The sequence below is a fragment of the Cyanistes caeruleus genome, chromosome 2 (genome assembly GCF_971803275.1).
Source record: "Cyanistes caeruleus chromosome 2, bCyaCae1.hap1.1, whole genome shotgun sequence".
Taxonomy (NCBI): domain Eukaryota; kingdom Metazoa; phylum Chordata; class Aves; order Passeriformes; family Paridae; genus Cyanistes; species Cyanistes caeruleus.
Window position 1 is genome coordinate 97,817,821 of NC_141702.1, and position 18,634 is coordinate 97,836,454.

The window sequence follows — 18,634 nt, forward strand, 5'->3', positions numbered from 1 at the left end:
AGATGGCTAATTCTGTCATAGAGCAGAGCTAAAAGTATTAAAGAATAATTCTGACATTGCTTTGTTACAGTGGATGAATATATAGCAATAGCAAAGGAAAAACATGGATACAATGTGGAACAGGTAAGTGCTGTGGAATGAGAGTGCTCATTTAAAGGATTTTTTTTTAATATAAAACTATAACACAACTCTTTTATTTTTCCCCTTGATTACCATTAATTAACGCTGTTTCTCTTCAGGCACGGCAGCAAACACTGCAGTTAAATGGATCTGCATACAGTTGTGGTCTGGATTCTCTGCAAAAGATTGAGCTCTTTGTTTTCATGACATGCTCAGCTTGTAATGTGCACTTTTGAAAGGTTTGGTATGTTTCTTGATACACTGGGCATGTCATGCAATTGTGTGTGTTTATTTAGCTAAAGAGTTTTGTAGGGAAACAGCTTACAAATTTCAAGTTAAACATTAGAATGCAAATACAATACAATTTTGAACCATTAATTGGTAGGGATGGCACTGCAAAGGTTTATTTCATATTGGAAAAAAAAGCAAACTAGCCTAAATTGAGTGGGTTTTTTCAGAGGCAGGAGAAAAGACTCAAATTTTAGCTCTGAAGGTAACAAATAAGTTCACTTTTTGTTTAACAACCTTTGGTCACCATTCCTTAAAAAGTAAGCATAAAACTTTGCTGGTCTGCATGTAGTTCTGTATCAAATTTCTTTATAAATTAACCAATCTATGTAAAAGTGAGTTTACATATTGCAGAAAAATATTTGCTGTACAATTGAAAAGAAGTTGTATGATCAAGTTTTGGAGGATGGAAGCTTGCTTATCAGCTGCTGTCTGACAAAGAGGCTGCCAGTGTTACAATGTCCGGAATATACCTGTGGTTTGGTGTTGCTTCTTTATGCCTTGACTTCTGTTAGGCAAGAGGAGGAACTGATGGCTCTCAAGTCTCCTAGAGATGGATTTCTAAAATAACTTCTGGTACAAAACATTTGTAGACTTCTTGCAGTGGAATTGAAATTCTCTTTGCAAGAGGTGCTTGTCACTTGCCGTTTTAACAAGAGCAGAGGTTTGCTGTGTCCAGATTGTCAGAAGATGTGAAATCAGGGGGTTGGAGAGATACCTGGCAATTGTCTGCCTGTGCTGTATGATTGAAACCAAGTGGGTTACATTGCCCAATTCCCATGCCCAAATCTTGGCATCAAATCTGCCAGTGATTCTCTGGCAGAAAGTCTAATGAACATAAAATTCTTTAAGAATACCGAGAAATGAAATTGTATAAGAAAGTATACTTAAATTTCCATTCCTTATTAGGTTCACATGACGAAGTGGCCGTGCTGTTATTTGTGAACTGAAGAGTTGTAGAAAGACCACTCTCACTTTGAACTTTCAGACTTGCATTTTGGATGGTCCTTTGGCTACTGAAAAGTATTTTTGTTTTCTTTTTTGAGTGGGCTGGTAATAAAGGCCTGTAAGGAACTGTGTAGGTGATATATGCCTGTAAAGTAAGAAAGCAGGTCAGATTTGAGCCCCTCAGCCTAGCTTGTGCTGCTCTAGAATTACTGCTGCCATGCCAACCTTAAATTGTCTGGCTTTCATACCATTAATAAAGTATAGATGTGCCCGCTGTCTCCAAAGAGAATTTTGTAACCAATAGTAAATAGCCAATAAAATTGTAAATACATTTTGAGAAGGGATTCTGATAGTCAAATTTAATTTCAAACAAATAAATTGCCTGTTTTTATTTAACTTGTCTCAACGTTTTAGAAAATTGACTAAATCCAAAGAGGGACTATTTCTTTTCAAAGGCTCTCGGCATGTTGTTCTGGCATAAACACAATATTGAGAAGTCCCTTGCGGATCTCCCTAACTTCACTCCTTTCCCTGATGAATGGACAGTTGAAGATAAAGTCCTATTTGAACAAGCATTTAGCTTCCATGGAAAGAGCTTTCACAGGATCCAGCAAATGGTAAAGTAATATTTCAATCAGAAGCATTAAACAGCTCAGATGCATTAAGAACAAAGGCTCCTGTTGGGCTAAAATTTCATGTTGATTTCTGTGTAAAAGCTTCAGGAAGAGCCTTGAATATAAGATTTCATTTATTTTCCTCATGTCTCTTGGATATATAGCTTTTTAACTCTAATGAAAAGAAGCCTTCTCCCCTTTTTTAAAAATATGAAATACACCCCTCACTTCAATCTTATCAATGCATTTAAAGTATTGTTAAAAGATGGCTATAATCAGAGCAGAATTAGAAATCTGGGTGGAATTTTAAATTTTGAAAGTGTTAATCTGTTGATTAATTCTTCTAGCTCCCAGACAAGACCATTGCAAGCCTTGTAAAATATTACTATTCTTGGAAAAAAACTCGCTCTAGGACAAGTTTGATGGATCGTCAGGCTCGTAAACTAGCTAATAGAAATAATCAAGGTGACAGGTGAGTTTTGTGTTCTTAAGTAGATAACCAGAGACTGAATTTTTCCTAAGTAGAGATGTGGAGTAATTTCTAGCTATTATTTCAGTGAGAGCCATGTGTTTCAGGTTTGAGACCCCTGTTGTGATATCTCTGATTCTAGCAAGGGGTTTGGGACCTGTGCTGTAAGAACTTTATCACTCCTGTCTGTGTGAGTTGTAATAGGAGATGGGAGTGTTTTAATGGATAATTGTAAAAAAAAAGGATTTAAACCCTGAAGTCTATCACTGTCTGTGCAGAAGAGTGTTTTTGTGGGTATGTGGGAGGGTTGGGATTCCTTTTTGTTTGAATTTTTTTTAATTAATATGGAACTAAAACTGAAATTTCAACCACTGTAAGAAGCTGGAGCAGTAAGAGTGCCTGTGCATTGTTTTATAATAAAACTTTATATAAAATCTTTTTTTAGGAGACTTAGAAGTGCTATCAGTCAGAGAGAATTAGAGCTCAGAGTAGTTTTGTTGTGTTTCAAAGAAAGGAATAACGTTTCACACAGTTACTATGAAATTAATTTTTTATTGTGCTTGGTATACTTAATAATTAACTTGCACTTTTTAAAAGGTGATATGTGTTGCATGTGTAAGTAACAATCTATGTTTATATTGGAAGTTGTAATTTTATATCTATAGAAAAGTGCATCACTGGGGCAAAAGGGGTCTTTTTAATTATATGTTATTTTCAATAACTTATCTAAAGTTCATGTGCTTATTTAGTGATTCTATTGCTGAAAAATTACAAGCTAAAGTTAGTTTGCTTTTAATATAGCAGTTTGGAGGGGTTTGGTAAGAACTAGAAAGTTTGTTCTTGCATTAATTTATTCAGAAATTATATTTTCAGAATGACTGGATTAGGCTCTGAATTGACTGTTCTCTTTTTAATCTTTTTTCTTTGATTTAACTCAGTAGATTTCATTTCCCTCCCCTAAACTGCTAGATTTTAAGCACGTTGGTGAAAAAGCAGTCCCGTGTTTCCCATCATATGTCCTATGCTCCCCACAGATTTCAGCAAGGGTTTATTCACCTGTTGTAGTGGTATGAAAATTGCTCTATTAAAACTAATGGGGCAAATGGAAGGTTATTTCTAGCCTTGGTATATAGTTGGCCACATAAGTGTTCACACTGGCACAAGTGGTTGACTGGAAAAAAGGTGATACCAAAATTCTTGGCAGCAGTACCAGCATTGCTTAAAGTAACTTTGAAACTATGGTTTAGGATTGCTTGTTTATCCTAATAATTACTGGAATTTAATATAGGAAATCATGCTTGTAACAGCCATCTTTCGAAAACTACAAATAATTTTGAGATGCCATATACTCAGAATAGGTAAATTCAAGTAGATAAACTCTCTTATCCTGGTACATACTTACATTTGGGTTTAAAAAGTAAAATAGTGACAAGCTTTTTTTATAATCTGTCTTTAGCGATGATGATGTAGAAGAAGCTCATCCAATGGATGGAAATGATAGCGATTATGATCCCAAAAAAGAAGCCAAAAAGGAGGTAACAGATAACTTAATGGTGAATGTCAGTTTGTTTGTTTTCAGTGAATGTGTTACTGTGAAGAGTGAGTTGTAGTATGGAGGTTTAGATGTCACCGTGCTGAACTCCCAGGGCATTTAAATAATCAGGGTCTTGATGACTTCTCATTGAAACAAAATTGTATTCTATATTTTTGCCGTTTTCTGGCTGTAAATGCCAGAAATGCAGAAATGTCTCATTACCTCCACTGTGTCCTGAGAGATCTTCAGTTTTTGTAAGAGATGTATCCTCTCACAACCTGATAAAACAGATTGTATTTGCCCTCCTTCAGTCTTATTAGTATGTTTACAGTTTTACTGGTTGTGAATTATTTGAATCAAAGTGTTTTCTTTGAATTTTAAAATTAAATTACATTTTTCAAAGAACAACTTTTGTTGCATGTTCAAAGCCACATTGAGTTGATGCATTTTAACTAATATGTGGTTTTATTGAGATGCTTTCTGCTAATAAGTGTAGAGGAAAAACATTTTTGTCCTAATTGAGCACTTAGCTTTACCAATGACTGCTGTGTTCAGGGTATGTTCAGGTTTTAGGCATTTTTTGAGTTCTTGTTGTAAACATTAAGCTATCTATGAACAAGACAAGAAAAACACAATAAAGTGTGTGTTCGTTTCTTGGATCAACTTTAAGCATTTGTGATCATCCTAAATCAGCCAGTTCATGCTTCTCAAGAGTGAGAGGAGAGGTTGTACAAAACTTCAGCACTCCCATGAAGCGGTATCTAGGATTATGAATAAAATTATGCACTTTTCACAGAAATAATACTGAGTAAGAGACCAATAAGCTTAGCTTCTGTTCTGAGCTTTGCAGTGACCTTCAATGTATCCCTTTATCTACTGGCCTTGGAGAAAAAAAAGGAAAATTATCCCTTTCAATGAAAGAGTTTGAGATTGCTTTTTTAACATGGGGATGTTTTGTAGTACTTGAAATGTCACATGGCCTGATAATGTACCTTTTTACTTTTATGTTGTGCTAACAATGTCCCTGCAATCTAATGACTGGCCTTAGCTGTGTCTAAATAGGGGCTATTTTGCTCAATTTATTTGGTTATAGTTTGAAGCATGACATACAGTCCAGAAATAGTTTATTGATAGACTTCTAGGAACAGGACAAATAGGTTTGTAGTTTCTGATGAGCTATTTGGATCTGCACAAGATAATTTTGTCATCTAATAGTTCTGGAAGGATTTGCATACTTTCACTTCCTAAGCAAAATATAAACTGAGTAGGCTGCTTGAACACACAGAGCAATGGAAACTTTCTGTTACCAGATAAAACAAATATAACCTAAACTCTGTATCTTGGCAAGAAAAAATTGAGAGAGACTATTTTCACTTTAAATCCAGATTGAACACACAGGAACTTCAATTTCATACCAAAAGAGCAATGCAGAACCAAAACCCAAATAAGTATAAGCAGGGCAGAAGTAAACTTAACCTTGAAATTTTTAAATGTCAAAACTGTAAGGCTCTACATCATTTTTCCAAGGAAGAACAGATATCTTAAGTGGCCTCTATGAAGTCTGTGAGCTGGATAAGATGTTGTATTAGCTGGGGAAGAGAATGTGGCACAAGGTCAAGTGTACTAAAACAAGACTCTGTTTGCTGCTCTGTACTACTACTACTACAGAAAATAATAATAATGATAATATTAATAATGGCTGCTGCATTTGGTTTTGCAGTCACTGTAATCAGATGACCACCTCCTCTTAAACAGGCATGGATGCCAGCAGGGAGGAGCAGTAGGGAGCTGCTTGAAGTAGGGAAAAGACTGAATTCTTTCTCTTCTAGTACTAAGCATTGCTTTGAATTAGAAAACCCTTGCAGAGAAAGTAATTTTTGTATCTCTGCTCCTGGGCTATAGGGAAGCTACTCAGTTGCTCTGAGCGAGTCATATACATGTAGAGAAGTTATGCAGCAATCCCAACTGAAGACAAAGCTGAAATGTTTAGGTGTCCAGCATATCAAAACAAAGACTTCATTTCCTCTTTGCCATTCCTTTCCTTTCCAAAGAAGCAAATAACAAAGGCTCATGCTATGACTGCAGGGGCATGTCCATACTTTCTCTTCCAAGTCTCAAGTCAGCCCCTCCCTGTCCCCCCCAAACACTGTAGAGTGCTGACATCAGGGAGAAATGTCATTTTGCATTCTTGCCTGGCCTGGTTGACTTTACAATTCTACTCCTTTAATCTTTACCCAAATTCTTCATATCTGATCAGAAATGTGTAGTCACTGATTATTTGTTTTAAAAACAAGATACATACATGTATATTATGTATCTTCTTTCACAATGTTCAGACTGGGATTTCCATAACATTTACGGTATTTGTGGCTGTGTTAAAAAAAAGTTTTGAAAACTCAGCTTTCTTAGACTAATGCAGGCTTATCCAGCAGATGACTGGCATGTTCCATCAACTCATCTGCGAGACATAGTTGGATACTATGTGTAAAGGAGGATGTTAGCTTAAGTTTTGTCATAAATATGACATTACAATGCTATCTGATACTTCATTATTTTTAGTAAAGTTGTACACAAGATACTGTTATTCTTTAATGATTTATTTCTTGTAAATTAAAGGGCAATAATGATCAGCCTGTTCAGACCAGCAAAATAGGTCTGGGTAGAAGAGAGTATCAGAGCTTGCAGCATCGCCACCATTCCCAGCGTTCCAAATGCCGTCCACCAAAAGGCATGTACCTGACCCAGGAAGATGTGATAGCTGTTTCCTGTAGTCCCAATGCAGCCAACACAATTCTTAGACAGCTGGATATGGAACTAATCTCGTTAAAGCGACAGGTACCATGGGTTATTAGTCTTGGTTTTTTTTTTTTTTATTTCATCTCAGATTGTTCTGATTGTAATGGTTTTGAAGATTATCTGTGAAGATTCTGAAACCTCTTTAATGTGAGTCTTCCTCATTTTGTTCCACAGTTATCACCACAAATGCTGGACAGTAGCTGTTCTTCAGTTTTTGGTTTTTTACATTCATCTGCTCTTTTGGATAAAATGAAGCAAGATGACTTTTTACTTATGAAAAAAAGGGTAGCATTAAAATAGTGCTACAGATTTGGGGACAGAAAAAATCAAAAGTCACATTTGATTTGAAGCTTTTTTTAATTTCTTAGAAGTGTTTGTTTGAAAAGTGAAAATGAGACCAATGGAGCAGAGGAAGTTACATTTATTATGGTTTAAATTGTAGCTGGTTTCCTGGATGTCCTTTCCCGCATAGTGTGAAAGTATGGGAGGCTTGTGGAAATCATGGACCTAGTTATTTCTCTGTTTGAATTGATACATTTTCTACTTCTTATTAAATTTAGAAAAGCTTTTTAGTCTCCACTTTTAAGAGGAAAATTACCTGCGTCCTTTGCATGAAGAAATTAAATTTTGGCATTTAAAGTTGAAACATGTAATTATTCAGCTTCTAAGTAGTTATGTGCATGCTTGCTTTCTAGGAGCGATGGGGCTGCAGAGTCAAGGCTTATCTTCTGGAATTTTTGCCTCCTTATAGAGCTGCCATGTGGCAAAATCATGGAGTGAACAAAGAATTTTTTCATGGGGTTTTTGCTCCCTTATGTTCTTTTACAGGAGAAATAAGCTTCTTTCTGTCACAGCAGGAGTCTGGGGCTAAATAGCATAGGTGGGTTTCACTCTTTAGTCTAAGTGTAGGTGAGTTACAGCCTTGAGGTTGTGTTTCTCTTTTTTTTTTTTTTTTTTTTTTTCTTGCAGGGATGCAGCCTTTGGAATCTCCCACTGAGTTGTCTGCTTTTGTGTCCATACTTAAGAACCCTTGTAATAGCTGTGCACCATAGTATGCAAAACTATTTTCTTACCTGTTACCTTATGTGCATCAATGTCAGATTTAAGTGGTTCATATACATGTATATGTACAATTTTGAAGGTTTATCCTCTTTATAAACTAAGAAATATTTTAAATCATTTTAATAATTCCCCCTAAAGAACATCAGAATGATCTCAGGTCAATAAAAAGAATCTGTCAGAAGGAACTAACTGGAAACATCTCATGAATTTGTTTTTTTTAGAAGGAAGAAGTTAATGAATTAATATATGCAATACATCTCACATCTCTAAGAATGAAGTTGTGTGTCTAGGGTATTCTTAATTCTTCAAGAACCTATGCATCCTTATAAAAATTACTTGTTATAAGCAGCTTTTAATATTCTTTCAGACAAACTGTTCTTTTGAAAGACTGCCTTAATTTTTTTTCTCCATAGTAAACTGTGATGTGTTTTGTTTTGGTTTTTTTAAATTTTTTTGAAACAGTTAAAAGTAGTGAAGCCTTCAACCATAATATTTCTCTTTCTAACTTAGGAGGTACACTTGTGGCAATCCTAGTGAAGATAAATGTGTAAAGTGACCAACTTTCTTTGTGGAGCTGATTAACTTTGTTGTTTTTGACCAAGGTTCAAAATGCTAAGCAAGTAAACAGTGCACTTAAACAGAAAATGGAAGGCGGGATTGAAGAATTCAAACCTCCTGAGGTAAATCAAAATAAATACTGGAAGTTGTGGCCTTGCACTTACATTGGTAGGAAGCTGCAGAAATGTGTTTTGCTTCAGCAGCAGCAGCTTAAAAAGGATCCATTAAATTACATGTAGTGGGGAGTCTGGATTCTTTAAAAGAAATTGGCGGTTGGCTTTTTTTTTGTGGCTCCTGGTTGAAAAAAGAAGCAGAAAAGACTGAAATGTCGTATCTGTTGACAATAATAGGAAGCTGAAATTGGGCCCTGATACATGGGGGCTTTTTGGATTAAAAATAGGTACTGTAGATTGCCAGTAATAAATGGTGTTCTATGTGAAAACATGACTATATATACCCTTTGGCATCTAAAATTAATGACCTATTACTACTGAAGTTCTGTTTTTGCTTGTTTTAAAGGTTTGGATATGAAACATAATATGAATGCAAAATCCTCTAAACACCAAGTCCAAATAGTTTAGATAAATGTTACTATAAGTTGAAATTCTGTCTGCATAAAGATCATTAGTTTGTGCATAAGTTATTATACAGTTGATGCTAAAAACTGCAATAAAACAGAGGAAAAACTGCTGGCATAGTTTTATGCTCCAATCCGTAAACACTATTTCCTCTGCATGAAAACAATCTTGAGCTACAAATTTATGGTTTATAGGGAAGAGGTTTTTACCTATTTTGCAAGATGTAGTGCAAGTAAAACACATTGATGCTCAGATATTTTGCAGCTGTTGAAACAATTTAATGATCTTTGTGCCTTTTTTCTAATTTTACTAGTCTAATCAGAAAATCAATGCCCGTTGGACCACAGAAGAGCAGCTTCTTGCAGTACAAGGTATGTTAATAGTAGCAGCAAGTTGAAATCTGATGTAAAGGATTTGAAGAGTTGCTTAGTCTTATATTTGTATTTCCCTCTAATGCAAAGCTAAACTTTATCTGGTCACCAAGAAAGCAGGAAAACTGTTGAGAATATTTAAGGCATTTATTCAAACGATGTGACACTAGGCTTTCTGTTACCCGTATTAAATTTCAAAGAGAAAAGCTAAGCAGGATTTAACAACTGTATTAGTACCAGAAAGTCTCTTCAATCATCTGCTAAATCACTTTACATGAATTTCTCTAATGTGGAAGACTAGAGCAATAGTTAAAGTAATAAAATATGAAGCATTTAAGACATCTCTAGTATTCTAAAGTAGGAAAAATCAGAAGTAAATCTGCTTTGCCATTGCTTTTCTCTGTTCATGAGAGAATAATGGCCTTTAGACCCATTAGGCCTTTTGACAGTCTGAAGCCAGATATGGATGCTTGACTATCAGTCTTACTGGGCTAAAAACCCAGCATCTTCTGGCAGGCTATTCATACAGCTAACTTGCACTTATTTAATTTATATGAAAGAAAACTGACTCTTGTATTAGCATGCACTGCCAAACCATGGAACATGGACAGGAAATGTCTGGAGATACTGTCTTGAAGGCATATATTGACTCACTTATGTGGATCATCTTTTAAAAAGATAATAGCTTGGTTATATCTATCTGCTTTATTCCTCTGTATTCTTCACCTTGAAAATGAGATGCTGAGTTTTAGTATAAAACATTCAGTGGATCAGGATATCAGTGTACAGTTGATTGGTATGCCATATCTGGAACTTACTTATTAGTCAGATGACTGAACCTAAAGCTAGGTTATTTTGAAGTATGGTTGGAAATGCAGAAAGACACGGTGTGTCTTAAATCATGCCTTTCAACTTACATGCCTCAGGCTTGGATTTGCATCTCCAAACTGTCCTCTGTCCTATGTTCATTCTCTCACTATTGCTAAATACCTCAGTATTTTGTTCCCAGATGCAACTGAAGGAGATGCCTCTCTGATATGGTAGTCTAGTAAGTAGAAGGCTTGCTGGAAGAGTGGGGAAAATCCAGAGTCATTGTGCCTGCCTTAGAATGAAAGGATTCAAACCATCTTGCCTTTTCATAGTTTAGTTATTGGAGTTCTCACTAAGCAACAGTTTGGGAAGTGGTAAGAATACATTCAGTTTTCATTAAGCTATGGCACTCTGACAAGACAAATAAACTAGAGCCTGAGCAAAAGAGAGTGAGGGTTGGTGGTGACTCCTTGGAGAGGAAATCTAGTCTTCTGGTCTCTAGGGATGGTTCCAATGTTTTATAAAGGTAGACAGCCTTAAGGGTGGGGTGAGAAATCAGGCCTTCTAGAAGAAATCTCTTCATTGACATGTGTTGATATGTATTGTTCCCTCTGTGGTCCCCTTTCCTTGGCACTATATAAAATGGAGATGAGAGAGAACCCTAATGACAAGAACAAAGTGTTCTAATTATTCCTCTCTTACTTACTGCTTGCTCTCCCTCCTGGAATGAGAGTGCTGTAGATACTAACCTCCAATCCCTCAGGCTAAGGACCCTGATTTCTTGCTTCAAAGCAATTGCTTGAGGTAGTAGACTCTAGGCATGAGGGAGCCATTCCTGACTGTTTTTAGTGTTTTTCCTGACTGTTTTTAGAAGGTATCCACAGTTGCTCTACTAAAAGCTTCTATAATGTGCATTAGGCATGGACTTGCAAGTTGACTTGAACATTGGGACATTTAGTTTGTACACTTTAAAATGGAATTATTTTATTAAATGTGTTGGTATATTTTGGTGTATGCTTGTAATAATTTTACAGAAATCATAAACATTAAACAGGTAGGTGGCACATGATTTGTTCACTTGAATTTGAACAATAAATCTAACCATGGAAATTATAAATATAATCTGCAGTAATGTAATTTTGGTCCTGTTTTTAGTAAACATGAAAAAACTTGTTATCTGTAGGCTAATCTCAAGGGATTGCCAGTAACTATGGAAGAGGTAATGAGAAATTTTGTCTTAAAATAGAGCTGTGTGTAATCTTAAAAGCAGTCTGTGTGCTTGCAATGGGGTTGTGGACTCAGATTTATGATCTCTGAGCCAATATATTTGCAGTATAATTTATCAAGTAACAGTGCAGCTTTGAATAGTTTTTGAATGTAATGGACTAGTTCATCAGTTAGTGTTCTTAAATTACAAACTTTTATGTACAGAAATGTATAAACACAGTCATATTTTCAAACTAACATCTTGGCCTTGAAAATGTAATTGCAAAAATGTTTTAACATTTGTTCAAGACAACAAAATTTGTATTGAAGAGTAGCACATGACTTTCATGGCATTGCAGGGAAAAACAGCTGGGAAAATCAGAATCTAACTCTACATAAGATAGTTGCCAGGAGCACTGTAATCCAATCACAGTGGAACTGCAGCTCCCATTAACTATTTCTGCCTCGTTGTGATGCTGTATCATATTGCTTTGCACCCTGATTAATATTGTGTTTGCTGTGCTGTATAACATTAAGCAGCATCAAAGTTGCATTTATGAGTTTCTCCAAGAGAGCCATTTGAGATGAAATGCTGTAATCAAGAGCATGCACGTGTTCCAGTGTACCTTTGCAGCTGAGTGAAGTTCTGAAGAGCTTGAAGGATTCCTGTGAGCTGGGCTGCTTTCAAATGAGCTGGGAGAAAACCATTCATACATGTGAAGTGAGGCTGTGCAGTCACCCTTTTTGAGCTTCACCTTCATCAGCTCAATGAAATTATTTTTATTGACTAGGGATTGAACAGGTGAGAAATAAGTTGGGGGTGTTTAGCACTGAATTTGTATAAGGATGCCTAAGTAATGTGCACCAGTTTGACAGGGATTGTGGCTTGGCAACAGCTCTTAGAGATATGCCATCACCTTATACATTAAAGTTTCATAAAGACACAGTGAATTTTCTCTATTTCTTACATGGCTTGAAAGGCTTTTAATATGTCATTGTGATAGAGTGGTAGTAATAACATTGAAAATAATCCAAAATGAGTAGTGCTGTGTGTAGCTAAATTAAGGAAATTTTATTTTATTTAGATTTATTTTTTAAGAGTTGGGTTCTCAGTGAAGGCAAGAACACCTTGTTTTCAAGCTGTTTGCTTGGAAATAGGCTTTAAGACCTTTTTTTGACAACCTGAGTTGAAGATAACCAGCAGGCTCAATTGTTTTGCAGATTAAGGGAGGAGAGAAGTGTAGCCAGCATAGTAACAGAAAAGGCTGAAACCACTAAAAGTCTATATTAGTTTTCTAACAGAAATGTGCTTTGTTCTGCTGGGCGCCTTGTTCACTTGATTAACTGTACCAGATGTTTCGATATATTACAATGGACATTTCATGTTCATTATAAGTCAGTAAGGGTGGCAATGGTAGGGCAGACAAAGAATATTAAAAACTGGAGGCAATGTTCGTGGGTACACACAGCTTTTAAGGAGTATAGCTGATACCTTGTACAGCTGATAAAGCACAGAGCCAAAGCCTTGTCTTTGCTTTGCCTGGATCCATGCCCTCCCACGTGGCTCTGAAATCTTTCCAAGGTCCCTGTAATCCAAAGGGTTGTATTCTTTTGTACGCCCCAGAAAAAGACACTAAATAATGTAGCTGGGCTCTTGACAGCTGAAACATCAGCTTCAGCTACAGAATTTGTTACTATCCTGGAGGTGAACTTTTCTTTTAAATTGCAGGGAGCGTGCATTACCACATCAGAAGCGCCTAATAAGGAGGAAAGTAGAAAGGAGAGGAGCAGAACAAACTGAAGGTCACACTCTTCACAATTAAGTTGAAAAGGAATATAGCTTTCAGTTTGAAACAACTCTCTTTCTGAACACTTTGCTTCATTTTCTGAAGTGAGGCATGAAATCAGGCATAAATTTCTTTTCCTGTAATGAGAAAGAGTGCCTGTCCTCTAAGAACTGTAATATGTTCCAAATGAGTTTAACTATCAGGAGCTTCACAGAAGAAGTCAAATTGTAACTTGCTCATGCATAACTGACAGGAAAAAAAAAACAGTTCTGTTTACTCACTCTGGAACAAAATTGGTTTATTTCTTCAAGTCTCCAAGCTTTTTGACACTTGTAATTAAAAATATACTTTGTGTAGCTAAAAGCTGTGTTCTAGGAGGTGGGAGAGGTTGAGGATTTTTTTTCCTTAAGCAGGAGAAATCATACCCTAAATATAACAGACTCAATATACTTTTTATTATAATTCAAATTTTAAGTTAAAAACTATGGAATGTTGCACTCAGGTTTTTTTGTTATATGTAAATATAATTTTAGAAGTATTTAAAATATGTGTTGGGATTTTCTCTTGAAGTGCTCATAAACAAAAGTGACTACTGATGTCAGTACAAAAATTAATGAAAAGAACAATGCAAAGATCACCTGTCATGCTGCTTATCAGAAGGGGATTTAATCAAATTTGCCAGTTGCCCTGTGTAGCCTGAGTAGAGCATGTCACAAGTGCAGGAATGAGAAGTATATTGTGATACTGCTGAACTCTGGCCTCCTGTTCTGCCCTCTGCCACTCCTACCCCACTGGCTGTGGGAAAGAACCATCTGCATGCAGCTGGTGTGGAGGGAACCTGTAGGAGCTATCAGTGTTTGTCACTTGATATTTCTAGAATTTTATTCTGTTTACAGCCATTCACACATGCTCAGTCACCCTTCCTCCCCTCTTGAGCTGGTCTTGGGCTTCTGCCCTTTTTGTGAACACGCTGAAAGATTCACTGTGTTTGTCAGAGGCCAGATCTCTGTGGTTTGAGGTTGAGAGGGTCGGTGAGTAAGCCAGGATCTTTTAAAAATGGGTAATGACTTTTTAATAAAGTTCTTGATTTGTATGTTGATAGCTGTGCTATTAAAAATTACTTTGTTTTAATGGAAATGGAGGCCTAATTGAGAAGTTCTCCTAATTAGCGAGTCCTCGGTTTGCAGGTCCCATAGGTTCTCTCTATAAATACATCACACGTAGCTGTGTCTGACTGATTCTTCACAGCTATGTTATTTACTTTGCCTTCCAGGTGTCCGAAAATATGGTAAAGATTTTCAAGCTATTGCAGATGTAATTGGCAACAAGACTGTTGGCCAAGTGAAGAACTTCTTTGTAAACTACAGGCGTCGGTTTAACTTAGAGGAGGTATTGCAGGAATGGGAAGCGGAACAAGGAACCCTGGCTTCTAATGGTGATGCTTCTGCTTTAGGGGAGGACACAAAAAATACTTCTAATGTGCCATCAGGAAAGAGCACTGATGAAGAAGATGAGGTGTGTTTTGTGTACCAGAAATAAGTAAGCATGGGTTGAGGAACAGCATTTTATGTAGTGATAAAATATAAGGTTAACTGGTGTGGAGTGGCAAACCGCATTCTAAAGAATGATGATGAGCTTGCATAGAACTTCAGCCAATGTCGTTAACCAGCTGGGAGCAGGACTGCACCTTTGATAATGACGATCACGTTACTGTTTTAGTGTTAAAATACACTTCTTGTTCTAGAAGAAGACTTGCTTCATAAATATTTTTAGTTCTGCTGTCTATAATGTTTTTGGTTGGTGATTTCTTTTCAGTAACTTCTCAGTTCTTTGGTTTTATATTTTTAAATGCTGTTTCCTGTGTAGTGGCCAGTGGCAGCCCAACTGCGTCACGTCCTGGCCGGGATGGCTGTTCACGCAGTCTTGTCTTTGTCCTTTGTGCAGGCACAAAGCACTCCGGCCACTCAGTGTTTAGGCCCTTCACCTCCAGCACAGGCATCTGCTCCAGCACCTGCCACTCCCATGGCAACTTTAAATCAGCCGCCCCCGTTACTTCGTCCAGCACTTCCCGCTGCTCCTGCTCTGCACCGCCAGCCTCCGCCGCTCCAGCAGCAGGCGCGCTTCATTCAGCCGCGGCCGACCCTAAACCAGCCTCCCCCCCCGCTCATCCGCCCAGCTAATTCCATGCCTCCTCGTCTCAACCCCCGGCCCGTGCTGACCGCGGGCAGTGGCCAGCAGCCACCCTCGCTCATCGGAATTCAGACAGAATCTCAGTCCACTCTGCACTGAAGAAATAAAAGCAGAATTATGCTAACTCCCACATTTGAAAAAATGTACCAATGTACTTTTTTTTTCCAAATAATGAAGGGGAGAAAAGAGCATGCCTTCACAGGTATCAGACCAGTTTTCCGGAGGAGCAAGCTAAGAACTAGAAAATGGAATGACGTCAATGACCACCTGTATAAAAATATTTTTATGCCGAAGACTTGTACAGCAGAGTAATGCCTACACTGCAACCCTCCTCTGTATGAATAACTGTTGAAGGAAGTAACTTCTTAAATGAATAAATGTTCAACACACCAAGATTTTGTTTAACTGATTTTTACTCTATTTATTTTATTACAGTTCTTTATAGTCAAGCGTCTAATTACAGGAAGGTGGTCTGGCAAATCTAGAAATAGATGACATTGTAGGAGACTTAAATGTAGTGTTGAGCTTTTTTGTGTGTGTGAATTTTAAATTTTTTTTTTTTACCTTTTAGTGAAAGAAAATAATGGCTTTAGGTTCAGAATGTTTGGCCCTGTTTAGATAACAGTAGAATCATTTCACACACTTGTTAAATGTAGGTCCTCTCTTCATGTTTTCCCCAGAACATCTTAGCTTGTTTTAAAAGGTACTGGCTTATTAAGTGCTCCTCTTTCAGAGTATTCTGAAGACTCAGTGAGCTGCTGTACCAAATTTATTAAATCTCATGTGTGTTCTACTCATGGAATTTAACTGGAAGCAGGAGTCCAGTTTCTTGCTGCAGCGCTGTCTTGAGGGCTGGGCAGGATAGAGGGGCAGCCCACTCAGGGCAATGACAGGAGCGGAACCGTCTAGCAAGAAGCATTAATTTAATTTGTTATTCCACTAATTCTTCTAATGGAAGCACAGTAAAATTCCATTCCTCTGAGAATGACTGCAATTCATGTATACTAGATCACTGATACCTTGCTTGAGCATTAATGAGGGAAGTGTAGAGGCTGGTGGTATTGGTAGAGTATCATGAGAGTAGTTACCTGCTGCCAACCCAGTCTTAAGATTGTCTCTTGACTCCTGCTATATTTCTGGTAAAGTTGATTACATGAGTTGAGGGGGAAGGATGAGGGTGTTTGTTTTTATTATTGACTCAGTAAAATCTGCATTTAGATATTAATATTGCTTCCAAATTATAGGAGTTTGAAAGAAACTCATTTTACTGCATTCTCATCTGAAGCCTTGACTGATGCCCAGCAGTGTTTTTGGGGTGTGGGGTTGTTTTGTTTTGTTTTGTTTTTTTGCAAAAGCAGGTGCCTCTAACCTCCAAGTAAATAAACCAGGCTCCAAATATGAGTAGCACTGTTTGAAACTGTGTGGTCTGAATTAAGCTATTGAAAAATAATATGTTCTTGATTATGTAATAATATTCATGTTGAGTGTCATACTATTTGGAAAGGTTTTTTTGCTTTTAGCTGAAATGGTGTCTAAAAGTCTTTTTAACTCCATTTTGTTATTAACTAGTTCTGCCCTTTACTAAAATGAGACTTTTTATGCAAATGGGATGCGCTATCCCTAGCTGTTTTTTTTCCCACAGATAAATTGGGTGGTCTAATGATCAGTTTACCAGGTCCTTTTTTTATGTGCAAAGGGAAGTTCTTGTACAATCAGATTCTATTTCATTTGAAAATCTAGTGTTAAAGGTTGATAGTTGTAACCTGGATTGCAGTTAAAATGTTGACCTTTATGTTTTAGTTCTTCATTTTAAAATATTCTCAGCTCAAACTTCAGAGTTTTTTCTTTCTGAAGAGCTTTCACTGGTGTGCTGAGTTGTCATACAAAAGGTCTTTTTTACAAATTTTCTTTCGCATCAGAGTAGGTGCTTAGCCACTATGTGAGCATCAAATGACTCCCAGTCTAAGTAAAGCAGAATTTTAAAACAAGCACCAAGGAATTCTTGGTCATGGAAACTTGTGTTCTGGACGTCACAAGTCCTTAGTGTGCCCTTACCAGCTACTACACAAATCTGGCTGCTCTCTGGTCTTTAAAACCAATACAAAACCAAGATGGTACATTTTTACAGTGTAATTGTTAACAGCGCGAAGATTCATCTTCAGAGTTTTGGGGTTTTTTTGTTTGGTTTTTTTTTGGGGGGGGTTGTTGTTTGTTTGTTTGTTTGTTTTTTACTTTCAAGCATTGAGTCTCCCAGGTGTGTGTATTGTACATCTGCTAATTTTTGTCTTGTCTCTTGTTGATAGACTTCAGTATGCAGAATGTTGGGTGTTACAGTACAGTTGGCCACCACCAACTGCTATGAAACTGTTCAGTACATTGTAATTCCATTTAATCTTGTTTAAATATTCTATAACTGGGCAAAGGTGCTGTATTTGAAGGGGGGAGGGAGGGTCAGAGATAGGTAGGGTAGTATTTCTTAATTTGCCTACACTGTAGCACACAGTAGGGAACTCCTAGCATTTGTAGTACTAAATAAGTATGTACATAGCAAAATGTCTTTATTGTGTGCTTTGCAGAATATGTGCATACAGTTTGCACGTCCTGTTTTGGGGGGTAGGGTTTGTTTTAAGCAGTGTTTGCCTGGAGAGTGATATGCTTGCTGCTTAATCAAAGGATTAAAGTTTCAAAGAAATCTGTGTCTTCTATTTTTATGTACCTTGTAATGGTGTAATATGTTAGGGCCCTTATACTGTGATTCTCTTCTAAATTCATTTATATTTTTTTAAGAATTAGAAATAAAATTATACAATGGTGTTGATTTCAGCGGGAAATTTCTTTTGCCATATCTAGTCTCCTGTTTTGTAATGTAGTAATGAACTCTGACTTCAAGGTTGGCTTAATTTTGTCACTTTAAAAAATGTACAATGTTTGCACACTAACGTTTGGCAGAGAACGTGTATTCTACATTGTTCAAAGCTAATGTAACTCTACAGCTTTTTGTACAGTTTATTTTAGTTAATAAAGCAAAACGGTACTAAAAAAATTACATTTTACAAATGCAAGGCATAATCGGAACAACATGTATTCAAGGAACAACACTTGCAAAATATGGATGTACAAGAACTATCAGATTTAATTGTTGCACTTTAAATCAGAATGGGTATGAAGTTGAGCAGGTATTTCTGCATTTAATAAAACAATCACTAAACATTGCACATCATAGTAAAGCAGTTTAATTTGTTGCTCCTGAGTGAAAGGAATTAGGTACTTTTGTCCTTAGGTTTTTTTCTCATTCTTAAGAGT

At 36.8% G+C, this 18,634-nt stretch overlaps 1 protein-coding gene across 15 annotated transcripts in view; it reads left to right on the forward strand.

Moving 5' to 3' along the window:
- RCOR3 (REST corepressor 3) overlaps positions 1–18,546 on the forward strand; it is a 26,434-nt gene extending 7,888 nt beyond the window's left edge. For 5 of the 15 annotated variants that reach the window (XM_086878536.1, XM_086878529.1, XM_086878534.1 and 2 more), the window contains 9 exons: positions 71–123; positions 1,812–1,973; positions 2,318–2,442; positions 3,896–3,974; positions 6,590–6,808; positions 8,434–8,511; positions 9,281–9,338; positions 14,415–14,656; positions 15,086–18,546. In XM_086878536.1, the coding sequence (XP_086734662.1) occupies positions 71–123; positions 1,812–1,973; positions 2,318–2,442; positions 3,896–3,974; positions 6,590–6,808; positions 8,434–8,511; positions 9,281–9,338; positions 14,415–14,656; positions 15,086–15,430 (1,361 nt within the window). In that variant the 3' untranslated portion in view covers positions 15,431–18,546. Of the gene's footprint in view, positions 1–70; positions 124–236; positions 365–1,811; positions 1,974–2,317; positions 2,443–3,895; positions 3,993–6,589; positions 6,809–8,433; positions 8,512–9,280; positions 9,339–14,414; positions 14,657–15,085 lie in introns of those variants that run through there. The other 10 variants (XM_086878532.1, XM_086878528.1, XM_086878531.1 and 7 more) reach the window with 6 other exon arrangements.
- Positions 18,547–18,634: the final 88 nt, after the last annotated feature.